Raw genomic sequence first — 17,720 nt, 5'->3', positions numbered from 1 at the left:
AGCAGTTGGATCGGAGCAGCTTCGCCTGGCAGTAGGCTTGTGGGGGTCAGGCCCAGACTCTAGGTGGCAGCATTGGGCAATGGAGGGGCTGGCTGGGGCATGAGTGTGCTAAAGTGAGGAGCCATGTGGCAGACAACCCCCTGCACTTCAGCACCCTCGTGCCCCAGCCAGCCCCTGTCACCATCTACACGTGCATTTTGTCACACGTAACTCTCTGCTGTCAAACAGAACTGTTCCCAACAGTACTATCTTATGGCGGAGTTAATTAATTTACTGTGTCTTAATACCAACGCACATGTAGACAGTGATGCTTTACTGTGGAGCTAATTAGTCAGCTCTGCAGTAAAGTGCACATGTAGATGCACCCATGCTGTATTAAAATAGAAGGGTCCCAGTCTTAAAGAATTTAGGAAATTACTAGTCTCTGGAGCCCACCAGTAGTCTACTCTGTGGTGAAATCCATTAAAACTAACCCTTAGCAGCAATCCAGTCAGTTCTCAAAAGTTTTTCTGATTGACATGGTGTGAGGTCAAGCCTACATCCCAGCTCAATTCTCCCTGCAATGTGTTTGGAAGTCACACAGGCACTAAAAGTATAAGAAATCTGCCAGCAGAAATCTTTCTACACCTTACTTGGGTATCTTTTGTCTAAATTAGAGGAAGAGAGACAAATAATCAACATGCTTTTTTCTTGAAAGGGTTTTGCTCAACAAACAGGAAGCTCAGTGTGGTTGGGTTTGGTTTGGACTAGAAGATAAGACATAGAAAGGGTTGTGCAGTTTATGTGACTCAAGCTAGTTGAGAGGGTTGACTCTTGCCATCCATTTCCATGCTAGTTTATTAGTTTTAAATATGTAAGAAATCACAATAGTTATTTTGTTATGGAGTGTTTACAACCTCCATACTTAATTTTGACCTGAACTTTCGCATGAGAGGAAAGCAGAATCTTTACTGTGTTCCACTAACAAATCTATCTAATCTTTGATCTCGGAGCACCCTCAATCAGTATTCTTTAGTGTAGGATAAGGTATGTAAGTATTGCTGCATAGATGACAGTGCTCCATTTACGGCTGACTTTCTCATGGAAATCCTCTGCATTTCCCTTCCTAACACATGGATCTCAAGAAGTAAACCAGAGCAGCAGACCCAGTGGGGAGCTTACAGTAAGGAACAGAGAGCAGGGCAGCAGATTGGGCAGGGCTTAATTTGTGGTATGCCCCCACTGGTTCAGATGAATCCCCATTCTAGATTAGGTGTTCATCCTCATCATACAAACTTGGAGGGTTTTTTTTATAGTATTGGTCATACAGCTGCGCACAAATGCTGTTTGGTTCTTGCCTCTTGCATGAGAAATGTACAAAAGGACATAGCTTAAACATTTGTTTTTAACAGCCATAGTCACTGAATAGACTTAAAAAATCTAGAATAAGTATCTCCTTTCAGCAGGTTTATTTTAATTTATATTTTGATTGTTTTCAATTTCTGATTTAGAACATAAACTGGTCTGATTTAGCTGCCAAAAAAGTACCAGCCCCATTTAAACCAGTAATTCGGGATGAATTGGATGTTAGTAACTTTGCAGAAGAGTTTACAGACATGGATCCCACATATTCTCCTGCAGCCACGCCACAGACTTCAGAAAAATTATTTCAGGTAACTGTAAAATACTACAATAATTTAAAAATACATTTTACTATTTCCATATGTATCATCAAATCATGCCTGCTGTAAAGTTAGAATTTAAATTTGTATGTAGTTTTAACCATTACAAATATTGTGATTTTACTTTTATTTAGTTTTCTTTCCTCAGCATAAAAATAGTTAGCTGATGCAAATATTAATTAATAAATTATAGATAATTTATTAAATAATATTATTTATTTGCTTACTGTTAAATAGTAATTATTAAATAGATAGTGTGGCCCACATTGCTACATAATATATGTTTTTTTACTTAATCACTTTGTTACAAATGAAAAATTAAATTTGGCTGGTACTATTTGGAGCTTAATTCTGTTTTTAGGTGTCAGATTGCATTGACTTCAGTGGAACAGAATCATATCTATTATAAAGGAAACATAATACTAAAAGCAAATGAATTAGACAACTGCAATGAATTAGACAATTGCAGTTAGTTTTGCAGTTGGTCTGATTGTTCATGTGCACTAACTAGTCTTAATAGTAATTGGGATTTGTTCTGGAGAATTATTGCACTGTAGCTATACTCTGTATTTGGCTTTACCCTTTCTGTGGTGTTGGAGGGAACAGAGAGGAGGGAAAGTCTAGCTGTGTTTGTTATACTAAATCTCTATACCTAGCTTCCTGTAAAACTTGATGGATGCAGTGATCCACATTAGGAGAGAGAAATAAGAGCCAAAGCTTTGCAGATTTTTGCTCCTTGACCCCTCAGGCACTTCCACAAGAAAAAGTAACATCAAACATGTTCAGAAAAGTTTCTTATTGCACTTCCTGCATCTGAAAATCTTCCTGTATTTAATGCTTTAGGCTCCTATAATATTTCTGGATGGGTAAGAGCTTGAAAAATAATTTCAAAATGACTTTGTAATTTTAAATCTCACTGAAGGTTAATGAGATTTTAGGCTCCTGACACACATTAAATTTAAGGTTAATCACTCCTTAAATAGTAACCTAGCCACATGTTCAAGTCAATTTAAGGCATGATAATCCAGTAAACAAGTCACAAAGTTATTTCACAAAATGTGTAATGATTTTGTGGCTCATTTCTGTCATGCCATAAATTGAACATGTGGCTGGTTGGGGCTGGGCCATGACAGATCCCAACACTCAGCTGAGTTTCAGGACCCGGGATAGCCCCAGGGTCTGGGATACAGCTGTCACCTACCAAATTGGCCTTGGGAGCAGAACTAGTCCATGGACCCCAGACCTCCACCCAACCTCCAGAGGCAGATGGGGGGTCTCAGTGAGCCTGAATCAGAACGCATCTCCCCAATCCTGGGCTCACTGCACCCTAGACCTTTAAAAACCATGTGTGCAGCTGGGCTGCATACAGTTGTTTTTCTAAAATCCCCTGGATCTTTTCCCTGATCCTGAGATCCCCGTGCATCAGGGATGACAGAAAACCACATTTACAGCCCAGCTGCACACAAGGTTTTTAAAGGTGCTTGCATGACAGGACCGTAGGATTGGGGGCAGCTGCCCTATATTCCAAGACACGTAAAAACCACGTGTGCCACCCAGCTGGGTGGCACACGTGGTTTTTTATTCATCCCTGGACACGGGATCTTCAGAAACCATGCTTGCCACCCAGCAAGGGGCAATATGCCATTTTTATACATCCATGGTCATGGGGGCCAAGGGGACATGCTGGGGCAGTCCATACACAGGGTCCCCATGCCTGGAGATTAGTAGAAATAGTGTGTGCTCCCCCAGCTGGGGTTTTGACAACTATTTACTTGGGGCCAGGGACTGGTCTAGGGCTGATTCCAGACCCTGGTTTAATCCCTGACCCCAGCTGATAGTCAGCTGATTGTGGGCTGGTGCATGGGGAGCCTGCAATCATGATCCTACACTGGCAAGTAAGGTGCAGTTGGAGTCTAATCCCCAATCCCAAAATCACACACCCTGCCATGTATGTGTGGCATTTGCCATTTCATTTGCCATTGTTGAGTTCTCAGATCAGATCCCATAAAGCCTTTAAGTGAACGTCTGTCAGGGGCCTTAGATACTTTTTGAAAAATTGTTTAATTATTGTTCTTGGCCACAGACTTATGGTAATATTAAAGATATAAATTAAGTGGTGGTTTTATAAAGGATATATAACAAAAAGATAATACAATTTGTAGCATGTAATTCTCTCAGGGAAAAGTAAAAATAGGATATTATATCTGAGTAATTCATCTGAGACTAAATAATTTTCGTTTTCCAAGTAAGCATATTTAAGAATAAATATTAATCAAACAAACATGTGGAAATTAGATTTTCTTTAATCGGATATAGTTTGTTACTTGGCCTACCACGGTTTGGCCAACTGAATATATTGGTAATTACCCTTGTCTGTTCATGACATGGTATGAAACTATTTCAACCCTTTTTCTATGCTTATGCATTTCAAACCTTCTGCCACTTGATAGAAATCCAACTTGTTTGGATATATTTCCACTAAACCCATATTGACATTATAATATTTCTTAATGCTGCAAAAATCATGCCCAAAATAAATATTTATATTGTACATTTATATTTGTATTGTTAACATTTATAGGTAAAAATGCACAAAAGGTATTGGTTGCAGCCAACTTAATTAAACAATGCATTATTTTTGTTTTGCCAATTAAAATGATTAATTCCCTTGTCCCATCATAATTTAAACGTGTTTGATATTTAGTTATCTTGAGAAACTAGACAATTTTAGAGTGTCACCAATGGAAAACAATTGGAGCTGTGAAATCGAGCACTTTTCTGCATTCCCATAATTTTTAATTGAATGATTTTTCAACCAGAATATGATTTAACCTCTTCTAAGGCCTTTATGTTGAAATGAAGGTGCATTTTAACCTTAAATTCAGTGGCATTTACCCATATTTTGTAGATTTTCTTTATATTAGGTGTATTCTAATCCTTAAGATTATGACTAAAACTTGTTATATTGTCTGTGCAATCTTATGCACACAACTTCAAGCTTTACATTTATCTTCTGTCTTTGTTCTGTAGGGTTATTCTTTTGTTGCTCCTTCTATTTTGTTTAAACGCAACGCGGCTATAGTAAATCCTATTCAGTTTCATATGGAAGATGAACGACCTGGCATTACAACTATTGCTAGAAGTGCTATGATGAAGGTAATGATAATATCAAAAACTTAGCTTCCTTGGATATGTTTTTAAGGCATGAGTACCTTCCAGTTGAGATTTCTTGACTTTGGCTATAAATTTGGAGGCTGAAGGCTGAGATGCTAATTATCATTGAGCGTATAATCATTGTTCAGTTATCTGTTCTTTGGCTGAAGAGTCAATAGCACTCAATCCGCACTTAAAGTTAACATATGCCAATATGCCATAGTTAAGACGTAACTGGAGTCTAGACTTGAAAAGCCATAATTAAAAAACATAACAGCAGCAACATGGGATCCAATTTTCCTTTCTTTCCAGAAGGACAGTGAAAATAACAATACTTTTTTCATTTGACAAAAATAGAATTCACCTGGGCAAGTAAACAGTCTCAAAGCTGCAATAGTTATTATAGAAGGGGATCTGATTTAATATAACAACCCAGATTTGCATATCATGTAAATCCTTATGAAACTACATGTTATTGTCGTGTCTTCAAATAAACTTACTGTTTTTGGGATCAGCATGTAGAAATCAACTCTGGACTTTTCCCATAATGTTTTTGTAGTTGAAGATATTCTGATAATAATAGTTTATTCAATATTTTTTAAAGTATCTTATAATTCATCTTTACAGTGTTTAAATAACATTTGTGCATATTGTTTCATAACATTATCAGACCACCTCTATTTATATTGTATTGTTTTTCAAAATTAGATCTTTTAACTGTATTTTTGGAACTATAAATGCAGATTGAATAGTTTATTCTTTGTCTTGACTCATTATACTGGAAGTATTCCACAGAACTAAATATGGTCAGTTTCCTGACAGGACTCTCCATTTTATCATCATTATGAACTGGATCTGAAAGAGAAACCATTGGGAGAAGGAAGTTTTTCCATCTGTCGAAGGTGCTTACACAAGAAAACTAGCCAAGAATATGCAGTAAAAATAATTAGTAAAAGGTATAAATAGTCTCTAAGATAATAAAAACATTATTTACTTGCTTACAATTTACAGATTAGATTAAGGATTACAAATAAAAAAATATTTGTTTAAAATATAGGGATTTACTTCTGAAGATCTATAGGCAACATTCAATTACATTATTGACTACTAAGTTAGACGGTTTTGGAGTTTCCATATAGCTTAGAAGTATTCATCTAGGATAAGGGTGGAATGATTAAGGCCAATCCTTCAAGCCTTCTGAAGGAATCTGAACTGCCTACTCACTTGTAGAAAAAGAGGTGCTTAACTTAAGGCAGAGCTATTTCATAGTATCATAGTGCTTAGGGTCGGAAGGGACCTAAACAGATCATCAGGTCCGACCCCCTGCCCCAGGCAGGAACGGGTGCCGCGGTCATATCACCCCAGCCAAATATCTGTCCAGCCTCCTCTTGAAGACCCCCAAAGTAGAAGAGAGCACCACCTCACTTGGGAACCCATTCTAGAGCCTGGCAGCCCTAACTGTAAAGTAATGTCTTCTGATGTCCAGCCTGAACCTCTCTAACAATTTGTGGCCGTTATTCCCAGTAATCCCGGGTGGTGCCCAGGGGAACAGAGCCTCCCCCAATTCTCGCTGGCCCCCCTGGATGTACCCTAGACAAGAGACTATTGTAGATTCAATTCCCATTTCTGCTTTACCAAGAAACACAAATTTGTTACTGTATGCCCCATCCTGCAGAGCTTGTTGAGAGACTCATTTCTGTTCTGCTTGCTTTTGGGGCTTCCAAGATTTTGGCTTTGATTTCCAAGTGTGTATATCAAAGTGAATCTTGTTGTAATAGTCCAAAATCTGGATTAGGAAGAAGTTTTAAAAAAATTAATAGGCATAACAATTTTGACTCTGAAGTATGCTTACTTATTGGGTACAAACTGATTAATTGATTTTCCAGAATGGAAGCAAACACCCAGAGAGAAATAACTGCTTTGAAGCTCTGTGAAGGACATCCCAATGTAGTGAAGTTGCATGAAGTTTTTCATGATCAGGTAATTATTATCAGCATTTTTCAAACATACTTTTCTGTGCATAGCATTAATCTTATGAAAGTATTACTGTTCATCTATAGAAGCAGATTCTATCAGTGTATAAGCACTGTCATTGCTTATGGAGTGCAAGCAGTGGAGACCACCCAGTGAGCCCCCGCCACTCTGGGTACCTCGAGGGCAGCCCCGTTGCAATTGCAACAGTGGTAGGAAGGGCCAACCAGGTAGCAGAGATTGCCCAGTCAGCCCTTGCCTCCATGGGTAGCTTGTGGACAGCCCCATCAGCTCTTGCGACATTGTCAACAACTGATTGGAACCTGTCAGTAAGCCTGCCTCAGTCGCTGAACGGTTGTCCTGGGGATGGGAGGAACTAAGGAACCATATAAAATACCAATTTTAAGTACTACAGAAATAACGTGTCAAAGGCCTAAGATGCCTATTTTATCTTTACAAGTGACATGAAGCTTAAATAATATTTATAAAGCACCTTGAATAATTGAATTAGAAGATTGATATAGGTGCAAGATATTAATTCCTAAAGCTATTTTTACTGAAGTCCTAAATCATGAAATTTTAATTAACTTTGCTATTCTGAGAAGTCTTGCAATGTGTTTAGTTGTGGATTTTTCAGTCATCCACTTTATCTAAACATTACTTGTATGAAATGACCATGGTGGCTGCAGGAAGCTAGCTGTGCCTCCCTGATCTCCCTGGAAACTACAGTGAAAAGAACCTACTATGAAGTCTCCCTTTCCTTTCTCCATACAACCCTTTCCCCCTCTATATACCTCTTCAGGCTTCTGCACACTGATCATAATTTTTTGAATATTTAAAAATCAAGATGTTATTCTTTTATTTTGTTATAAACATAGTTATTTTTTATTAGCTCTAGTTACAGATCTTTTTTGGGAATGCAAACCAGCTAACATTTGTCAGGCTCTGACTCATTTCTAGTAAATCACAGTTTACCAAGGTGAACTCTGCTTAACTCTTCCAGTGCTTTCATAGCTAAAGGTATAAAAAGTGACCTGAAAAGCAGTGGTAACAGTATTACTAGTGAGCTTCTCTAGATAGCTGCTCTATGCTGAACAGTATCCCTATACATCTCTATTACTGTGCTCTTTCCAGTACTGCACACCATTCCTGCTTCTGCCCTTCATAACTCCAAGCCCTTTACTTCCTTACAGGGGATTAAACTCCCTTGTTCTGGGGAACTTCTACATTAAAAGGACAGGTTTCTGGTCTAAGGAAATTTTCTGTTTGGTAAGACGTCTCTGTTTAAGGTATCTAGAGTATCTGCATTGTACCCTGTCAGCACAAGGAAATCCTGATCTCAGCCTTCATTGTCTTACCCCTTCACTATTTCCCTGCAAAACTTGTATTTTTTCTACTGTACTTTTTAACTCTTTTACTTCACAGCTCTGCTTTTCTTGTCCTTGCATTTCCACAGTAGTACAAATCCCCACCTACATGCTGCCTCCCACAAATCTTTCTTCCTTACATCCACAATTCATTGTTCTGGCCTACCCCCATGACCACTTCAGCCTCCTTGAAAGTTTCCCTCACTCACAAACTTCCATTATCCTTTCTTCTTCCCGACAGAGATGTACCTAGTAGGCTAATTCAGAATGACTCACTCCCTCAATATCTCTTAATGCTACCTCTCCCTCTTCTCCCATATTCCATCTACCACCTGCTAACAGTTAACAGGTTATAAAAAGAATAGTCCTAAAAAAATGCATTGCAATAACACTGAAGCATATAATCTTGTCTTCAAATTCAGAATGTTTAAAGGTAAAAATAAAACTTTTCAAGTAAAACCAGCTTTTAGGATAGTTATTATTAATCTTACTGAAGATGGAATTAAGGTTGCGTGTTTGAGAGTAATCATGCGTGTTATGGTTGGTGTAGCAACATTTATACTTAAATGTGGGAAATAGCATGTAAAGCAATTGTGGATAATTAAAGATTTGAAAAATAAACTTTCTGGAGGCTAAGCAAGGAGTTACTAACTTTTTTCTGCTATTAATTTGAACTCTGTGACTAATTCTTCATCCATTGCAAAAAGAGAAAAAGGACCTATACATGGAGGTACGTAACCTTCATCTCTCATCAGATTCTACCTTTTGATGTACATGTTTAATTTCTGTTGAGGTCCTTGGCAGCCTAACACAGAAATGGCATTGTAGAGTAAGTTTTGGCCCTTATTTCTGTACTCATGAAACAATATTTTATTGGGCAACTTTATTCATCTTAACCTTTGGAAAGGGAGACTGTACTGCACTACTACCTGACTGCTGGAAGATGAATGCATTCTAATTCTTTATTTTGTGCTACACAAAAGAAATTAGTCTCACAATTTTTAAAAACTATGTTTTTCCACCTATTTGTTTTAAGGGTTTGCTTGTTTTTTTCCTAAAACAATTGTGTCTCATGTTTTATAATGCTGACAGTATTTAAATTCCTCGCTCTTACTATACAATCTACATTTTCTAGGACTCCACATAGATTGTATTTGTTTGTTTTCTAGGTTCACACATTTCTAGTAATGGAACTGCTGAAAGGGGGAGAATTGCTTGAACGTATTCAAAAAAAGAAGCACTTCAGTGAGACAGAAGCCAGTTATATTATGCGCAAACTTGTTTCAGCTGTGAGTCACATGCATGATGTGGGAGTAGTCCATAGAGATCTGAAGCCTGAGGTATAGTATAGCATGATTTTACACATTGTTATTCTGCCACCTTAGCTTCATCTTGCAGTGACAAGAAGAAAGATGAAACTTGCATAAATCATTTTTTAAAAATAGGGGTAATAAATATTTATGGATTAATAATAAATAGCTATTATATGACATAGCTCACAGGCACAGTTAAGTTTGTTTGGGTGCATTTCCAGAATTTCCAGAGTTTGTAATTATCTCCCAAATAAGTCCTTACACTGTTTTTACCCTGAACTGTAACTGCAGTTTATTACATTTTCATGTGGGAATTTATTGAGAGAAGGTAATGAATCCAGTAGTAGAGAACAGGCTTGCAAACCATTTATTCCAGTTTAAAAAAAATGAAAATAGAAGGATACTTCTAGATCATTGGTAAAATATTTCCTAGTTTATGGTGCAGAATTAAGCCATGGTTACAGACTAAAATAATTGATGGTTAAAAAGTGAGAAATCCTTTAAGATGATGTTTATCCTAGGCAATTAAAATTGGTTTGTGATCCTTATGTATTAAACCAGGGGTTCTCGACATTTGGTATAGGGCTGCAGGGGTTGAGGGCAGGAGTGAGCTCTTCTCAGAGTGGTAGGGTAGGGATGATCATGAGGTTACCTCCTTGCACTGAAGTTGGGCACAGAAGAGCCTGTGCTTAGCTCCTCATGTGGAGGGGAAGAGGAAGCATTTAACTCTTTTGTAGAATTTAACTTGTATTTAGAGTTTAAATTATTGTTTGTATGGGATGATTTAGATAGAGATGATCATGCCTCAGGGAGCAGGGGTTTGGATGAAATGACCGTTGGAGGCCCCTTCCAGCTTTATTTCTCTATGATTGTATGAACTCATACAGGAGCTGGCAGGGACAAGTGTGATCATCCCTCTTTGCACTGGAACCAGGCAGAAAAAGAGCCTGTGCTTACTGCCTTACAAAGAGGCCAAGTGGAGAGGAGCAAGTGCTTATCTCTTCGTACCCTGCAGCACCCTCAAAATGATCTTGTGGCATCCCTATTTGAGAACCACTGATGTAAACTTTATTTGCTGGTATAAAAGTAGTTGTGCGTGTTTTCACTTAAGAAATAATATACTATAAGAGATTGCATTATCTTCAAGTTTGCTGTTGCTTTATTTGCTGCAGTTTTCACACTTCTGCATGGCTTCTACTCAGAGATGTAACAGAGCAATGATAGTACATGGGGCACTGGTGGCAATGCTGGAGACAATGGTGGCACAGCCAGCCACCCGCTCTGGTGGCAACTATTCTTGTACAGTCACCCTCCCTCAGTTATCTGACTGTTTCTATTAGCAAAGGTGTACTATGTATAATGTATGATGTGCAGGAGTACAAGGAAGAGACTGGAATTAATTTCCTTGTCCCAATAACCTGATGGGATTGCAATATTTTTCTGATAAATAGGGCATGAATTATCTCTCTTTGGTGTTTGTACAGAACCCAGTATAATGGAGTTTCAGTCTCAGTTGCTGTACTGTCTTAAAAAACTATATTTTCTCAGTGATAACAGTGATGGCGACATAGGCCATGAGCCAGTATCCTGTGAATATAATGGCTACTGTCATGTTTATACCTTACATGCATTTAGTTACAAAGAAAAAAAGAAAATCAATAGCAAAACAATACAGTCCATTAACAAACCATTCAAAGACATGTGATTGGACATTATAGATGTGACCTGTATACATGACAAATGGAATCATTATATTGATTATTACATGAGTAACTTAACTTTGATGACTTTATCATCATGCAGCAATATCATAGTGTCAAATTAGTTCCCTTTACCGTGGCTAGTTGCCCATGGATTTTGATCTGCTACCTGGAACCTGTGTAGCTATTTTTAGTATTTTTTGCTGCCAGCTATGGTTGGGGTGTCAGGTCTCTGGGTTTACTTTCTTGGGGTCGATAGTGGCAAAGTTATTCACAATTCTGTATCTCATTTTACTGGGCTCATGGGCCGCATCCCCATGAGCAGAGCCCTGCAGTTGTTGTGGGGGAAAAAGCTACCACATGCGCCACCCCACTTTTTCCTGGGGCAAATTAGCAGCATGGTGGATGCCTACATGTGTGGTGCATGTGGTTTGCAGTGCCACAGACCAGACATGCATGCTCCTCTGAATGTGCCCATGAGAGTCTAAAGTCCCCTGCCCAGTTCTAGTCCATTAAAGCTTAAATAGTTAGACATTGCAAATCTTATCCACAGGTCAGAGGATGGAACAGTCTTGAGGTAGGGGTCCTCTTCACTGAGTCTCAGCCCAGTAGTTTAATGTTAAGTTTTCTGGCTGGTCATGTTCTTGTCAAGCTTGCTAGGCCACTTCTGTCTTTAGACTCTTTAATTTAGTTCCTGCCATCTCCTGAGCTCGCTCAGCCACCAAAGTTTGTTACAGTCTCAGGACTCTTCACAGTCATGGAGCTCTCTCTCTTGTGCACTCTCTCTCTCTCACACCCACCAGTTTCCGAACAGGACGCTGACTCGGAGTCTAAGGATGAAAACAAAGGGGAACTCATGAGCTCTGGTGACCTTAACATGTCTGAGAGTCCCCGCTTCAAGGAGAGGAATGATCATCCCTTAGTGAGGGATGGTACTCCCTTGCAGGAGAATCACCAGCCCTCCGTTGTCTTCTCTGGGGATGCACGCAGGGAACATTACTCCCTTAAAAGCATCATTAGATGCCTTGACAAGACCGAAGGAATCTGGAAGGTTGTTTTCCTGACTGAATGTTTCTAGTCTCCGCTCATAGCATGATAGAGAAACTGCTGGCTAAGAAGGCAACAAAATACTATGCATTCAGACTAAAAAAATTAAGAAGACTGATTAAAAAGGAAACTGAGAGAGCAATTCAACAGCTGTCTACCAGTTGTTAGTAGAGAACAAACCTATGGACTGTTAAGGGCAACTTTCTGGGATATCCAAAATAAAACATATCCCTTCCTTCTTTCTCCATTTTTCCTCTCTGCCTTTGCTTTCACCTTTCCAAAGCTCGCACAGTGCTAACCTTTACTCTTGGGTCACTCAGTGCAAATGGATACAGTAGGGTTCAGCAACCCCCAGCATGCATGCCAAAGCTTGGCACTTGCAGCCATTTTCCTCAGCACTCCACAGCCAACTTGGGCTCTGGGCAGCTTTTGCCAGCAGCTGTCCAGAGCCTGAGCCGGCTGCAGCTAGGAGCCTGCAGACAACTGCATGGGGCTCTGCAGCCCCTGCACCTGTTCAGTGGCTGCAGCAGTTGTACGTGGACCTCTGGACACATGGCCAGGAAGGGGCCTGGGGCAGCACAACCCTGGCTCCTCTCCCACCATCTGCCCAGAGGCACGTGTGCAGCTGTCGCCACCATGGAGCTGGTGCTGGGCTGCGGAGCCTGGCACAACTGTTTGCAGTCTTCCAGCCACCTTCTACAGCTGCCCAGAGCCCAGCTCCATGGCGGTGGCAGGTGTACACACAGCTCGCAGCACATGTTGGAGAAGATGCTGGGGCAGTGCAACCCTGGCCTCTCTCCACCGTCCACCTGGAGGCATGGGTGCAGCCATTGCCAACAATGAGGATCAGGCCTCTTGTGGCTCCCCCAAGTCGAGGCTGGGGTGGAGGTTGAGGTGACTTTGGAACTTGGGCTAAAAATGTTGCCAACCCATGGGATACAGGAACCCCAGAACGTGAGCAGTTTTCTTTGAGTTCCTCAGCCAGAAATGGTTAGATTTCATCACGTTGCAAGATATGCACAGAGATGGGACCAATGAAACAGATTGGCACACCATTTGGAGGAGAAGAAATTTCTTTAGCCATGGCACCAGCTCCACCACAGGTATTGACATTCTCTTCTCATGGACACTAAGGTTGATTTCAGTGATTGTCCAGTGGAGCTTGAGGCTGCTATGAGGGATGCTGGTAATGACCACGGACTCTATGAGAGCCTCAAAACGCCAGAAAAAAATGCTTGAGAGAATTGATAGAAGGCATGGCCTGGGCACACAAACTCGAACCACTTCCAAGAACTCACAGAGGCTGATACTCTGACCTATTTCTTTTTCAACCTAGAGAAGAAGTGCACAGAACAAAAGATCATTAGCCACCTTAAAACCCCATTGGGCCAGGTGCTCACAGACCCTGCCAAAATCTAAGAGCATGCTGTTAGCTATTGGAGCGATTTGCAACCAAACCGGTCTGCCCAGAGGGCATTCAGCACCTTCACAAGGGCCTCGCCATTTCACAGGTCTGAGACTGACAAGCTTGAACAGGAGTTTTCCTTGGCAGAGCTAACCACCACAGGGAAAATGCTAGGCCTCGACAGATTACCATTCAAAGTCTATAAGACTTTCTGGCTCCTCCTCAGCCTAGACCTCCACTGCATCTTCTAGGAGAACCTTGAAGACGGGATTCTAACAGTCAGCTGCTGACAGGCAGTGCTCACACTACTGCCCGAGAAAGGGGATTTCAGTGACATTAAGACCTGGTGACTGGAATCATTCCTCTGTACCAATTATAAAATACTGACTAAAGGCCTGGCTAACTGGCCCAAAATGGTCATGGCCTCAGTCATAGGCCCTGAACAGAACTACTGTGTACCTGGCAGAACCATCCAGGACAACCTATTTGTGTTGCATGACCTGCTGGCAGCTACAGAACTTTTTGGCCTGAACACTGGCCTTGTCTCCCTGAGTCAACAGAGACTTTGATTGGGTCAACCACAGCTTTTTATTCCAGACTTTGGAAGCTTTTGGGTTTGAGCCCCTCCTCACATTGACCATCTGGCTCTGGTACTAGGACATCTCTAGCCTCCTGAAGCTGAATGGAGAGCTGTGGGCCCTGTTCCCAGCATGCAGGGGAATCTGGCAGGGCTGCCCCCACTCTGGAATGCTTGTATGCTCTAACCACTGAGCCATTGCTCCAGCAGTGCCTGATAGGTCTGGCCCTCCCATTGACTGCAACCCTGGCTGCTGGCCTCCCAGTTCAGGTGACAGCATATGCTGATGGCATGACTGTTTTTGTGAGCAGCGAGGGTGATGCCCAGTTTCTGATCAAGTGTCGGTGGCCTACAAGCATTCCTTCTCAGCCTGTATCAACTGGGCCAAATGCCAAATGTTTCTACTGGGCACCTGGGCTGATGTTCAGCTCCTCGACTTGTCTGGAAGCCTGTTCTGCAATGGTTTCAAAGACCTGGGAATTTTCCTAAGTCTGCTGGCCTATTTAGTCAAGTACTGTGAAGGCCTCATTGAGGAGGTTGAGGTCCAACTACAGTGGTGGTGCTGGTGCCTGCCTAGCCTCTCCTACTACAGCTGGGTCCTGGTCATCAACAACCTGGGAGCTGCTACTCTGCGACTTGTGTGTGTCATCCTGCATCTGCCAGTTACACTGCTCAGACAGCTCCAGAAGCTCCTCACAGACTTCTTCTGGAACGGGTACCACTGGCTCCAGCAGGCTGTCCTGTAACAGGGAACCCTGGTTCTGCTACTGAATGCTGGTGTGACCCCTTTAAGGGCAGGCTCTTTGTAGCTTGAGCACAGGCAACCAGCAAGGCAGGGATTAAGAAACAGCCCTGTGGACAGGTCAGCCGACAGGGAAATCACATGACCAGAAGAGGGCTCAGGCTTGAACCTGCACCAGGCAGAGACATTAGCGTTTTGAGCCATGGAGAATGGAGCCCTTGGCAGTAGGGCAGCAGCTCCCCTAAAAGACCCAGGGCAGACCCAAGGCCTACACCCAGAGAGGGATTGAGTGGAGGTCCAGGAGCCTGGAGCAGGGTGGAGATAGGGCTGGGACGCAGATGCCAGACCTATAGCAGTGGGCCTTGGCTAAGGACCAGCCAGAGTAGAGGGGCGGAAGCCAGGAAGGTGGAAACCCCAACAAGGGAACGAAGCCCTGAGGCGGCCTGGAGACTTGGGAACAAGTGTCCCACCTGATTGGTGATTTAAACCATCTGCAAGGCATGGGGCATGGTGCTATAATTAAAGCTGTATTATAATGGATTACCTAGGTTCCAGTTATAGACATGTTACCTCAGCAGATCCTGTGCCATTGTTATCTGGAAACTAAAGTTCTCTGCTGCTTAAAGTTGGTGTAATGATTATTTTTTCTGGAATTTACCTTCTGGTACAGGTATCTGGGATATATGATGCCCTTGTAAATATAAAAAACCGTTGTGGGGGATGTAAAGTTTTACCATGATCAGAAATGTTGCTGAAATGCCTGTCACAAAAAATCTTTTCGTTTCCTTTATCAGAGAAATATCAGCATTTGTGGCATGTTGTTGTTTCAAAGGACTCTATGTGCAACTTATTCCTTCATATTTACTTTTATTATCATTTTAATTTAAAAGCTAATTCAGATGTTAGGTTTGGTTAAGCAATACTTTAGTCCCTTAAAAAATATACTGGTCAACATAGTAGAACGTTCAGTAGAACAGGAATCTGGAAAGTCAAATGAACAGGAGTTACTGGTTGTTAAATTGTTCTCAGAAGTTACTTCCTGTACACAGGTGGACTTACCGTCCCTGTCTGTTTGCTCTTGTTTTTAAAGTCATTGTTTTAAGACAGTCAGAGACACAGGGTAGAATTAACAGGTTTCCCTATACAGATGTGGCCAATGCACTATTCTGCAAGAGTATATGATCCTGTTTAGGCTTTAACAGTTCTAGTCAATGTTGTTTCATGTATGACTATAGATTTTGTAATAAGTAGCCTCACTTTTTATATGGCTTATTACTTGGCAGTAAAGGTGAAATTTTGTAATTGCAATGGAAACTTCCAGTTTTTGATATTGTTTTAGTCATTAGAACAGATGCATCATTCTGCAATGTAAAGTAACTTATTGAATAGTAGAAAATTTTCAAGAATTCACTATAGTAATGGAATAAGAGGATGTATAGCATGTAGGGGTATTTTTTAATAAAGAGGTTCGTGAAGATCAGATTAATTCAGACTGTAATTAAAGTGGTTCCAAGCCTTACATCTGTATTTTTTAAATTGGTTGAAATTTATAAGTAAAAATAGAAAATAAAATATTTGAAGAATCATGGTCTAACAAACATGGTTTCTGCAAAGAAAGTTATGTTTCACTAATGTATTAGAATTATTTGAATATGCCATAAAGTAGTGGATAGAAGACATCAAACAAGTGTAGACAGTGGTACTGTCTCAGATGTAGGACAGTGAAGAGAAACTTGAGATCTGGTTCAGCCAGTACCACCCTTTATAGCAGCAGTGGGCCAGATCTGGCCAGTGGGCTGAATCTGGCCTGCAGCAGGTCTTTGTCTGGCTCACGGTGGGTCCCTCAGTCCCCTGGCCCAGGCACAGTCAGGTGTGGCGCATCCTGCTGCCCACTGGGCGTGCACCGGGGCTAGGGTGACTCTGCAGCTGGACTGCCTTTCTAGGCTGCCCAGGTGGCATGTGTTTCCTTCTGGCTGCCGCCGCTGCTGGCCCCAGCCCCGTGGTACGCTACATAGCCCCGACCCCACGTGGCCTGCACTTGCTGTGGGCTTGCCCACCCAGGCTCAGCAAGCGGCGGTGCTGGACAAAAGCTCTTGCTCACTGTGAAGGGAATGTGGCCCCTCCCCCTCCTACTGCCGGCAGTTCCTTTCTGCAGTCGCCTGGAACCCATGCTGGGCTGCCCTGCATCTCTGTCACTGGCACCGCCACCTCTGGGCTGCCCCGCAGGGCAGCGGTGACAGCGCAGAACAGACACAGGGCAGCCTGGCACAGGCTCTGGGGAGCTGCAGCAGGGAACTGCCAGCAGTGGGAGGGGCCACTTTCTCCCCTGTGCTGAGCAACAGCTTCTGTCCAGTGCCGCTGCCGCTGAGCCTGGGTGGGTGAGCCCGGGGCAAGCGTGGGGCATGTAGGGTCGGGACTGTGCAGTGCAGGCCCTCACTGGTACTGCCTGCAGGCTGAATCTGGCCTGATCTTCTGCTTTAAAAGGTTGGAAACCACTGCTCTGGATACTATGGCCCTTCTCCATGGAGTCCTTCTCTATTCCCATATAAGAAATTGCATTTAATAAGAATGGCCAGGAATTCATACATCAGACACCATTATAGGACATCTTGTCCAAGGGCCATCTGCAAGCAGAGATGTCATTTCACACAAGAATTCAAAGTGCAGATTCTTCAACAGAAACTGCAGTTTCAAGACCAGGATCATAGATTCATAAATTCATAGATGTTAGGGTCGGAAGGGACCTCAACAGATCATCGAGTCTGACCCCCTGCATAGGCAGGA

At 41.9% G+C, this 17,720-nt stretch overlaps 1 protein-coding gene across 7 annotated transcripts in view; it reads left to right on the top strand.

Annotated features, from left to right (window-relative positions):
- The window catches only part of RPS6KA5 (ribosomal protein S6 kinase A5), a 166,695-nt gene that overhangs the window by 104,469 nt on the left and 44,506 nt on the right, over window positions 1-17,720 (top strand). For 6 of the 7 annotated variants that reach the window (XM_025191253.1, XM_025191252.1, XM_025191258.1 and 3 more), the window contains 5 exons: window positions 1,491-1,652; window positions 4,692-4,817; window positions 5,637-5,770; window positions 6,701-6,794; window positions 9,322-9,492. In XM_025191253.1, the coding sequence (XP_025047038.1) occupies window positions 1,491-1,652; window positions 4,692-4,817; window positions 5,637-5,770; window positions 6,701-6,794; window positions 9,322-9,492 (687 nt within the window). Of the gene's footprint in view, window positions 1-1,490; window positions 1,653-4,691; window positions 4,818-5,636; window positions 5,771-6,700; window positions 6,795-9,321; window positions 9,499-17,720 lie in introns of those variants that run through there. The other variant, XM_025191259.1, reaches the window with a different exon arrangement.

Source organism: Alligator sinensis, unplaced genomic scaffold, assembly GCF_000455745.1.
Source record: "Alligator sinensis unplaced genomic scaffold, ASM45574v1 scaffold608_1, whole genome shotgun sequence".
Lineage (NCBI taxonomy): Eukaryota > Metazoa > Chordata > Crocodylia > Alligatoridae > Alligator > Alligator sinensis.
This window is presented reverse-complemented; position numbering and strand designations above follow the sequence as displayed.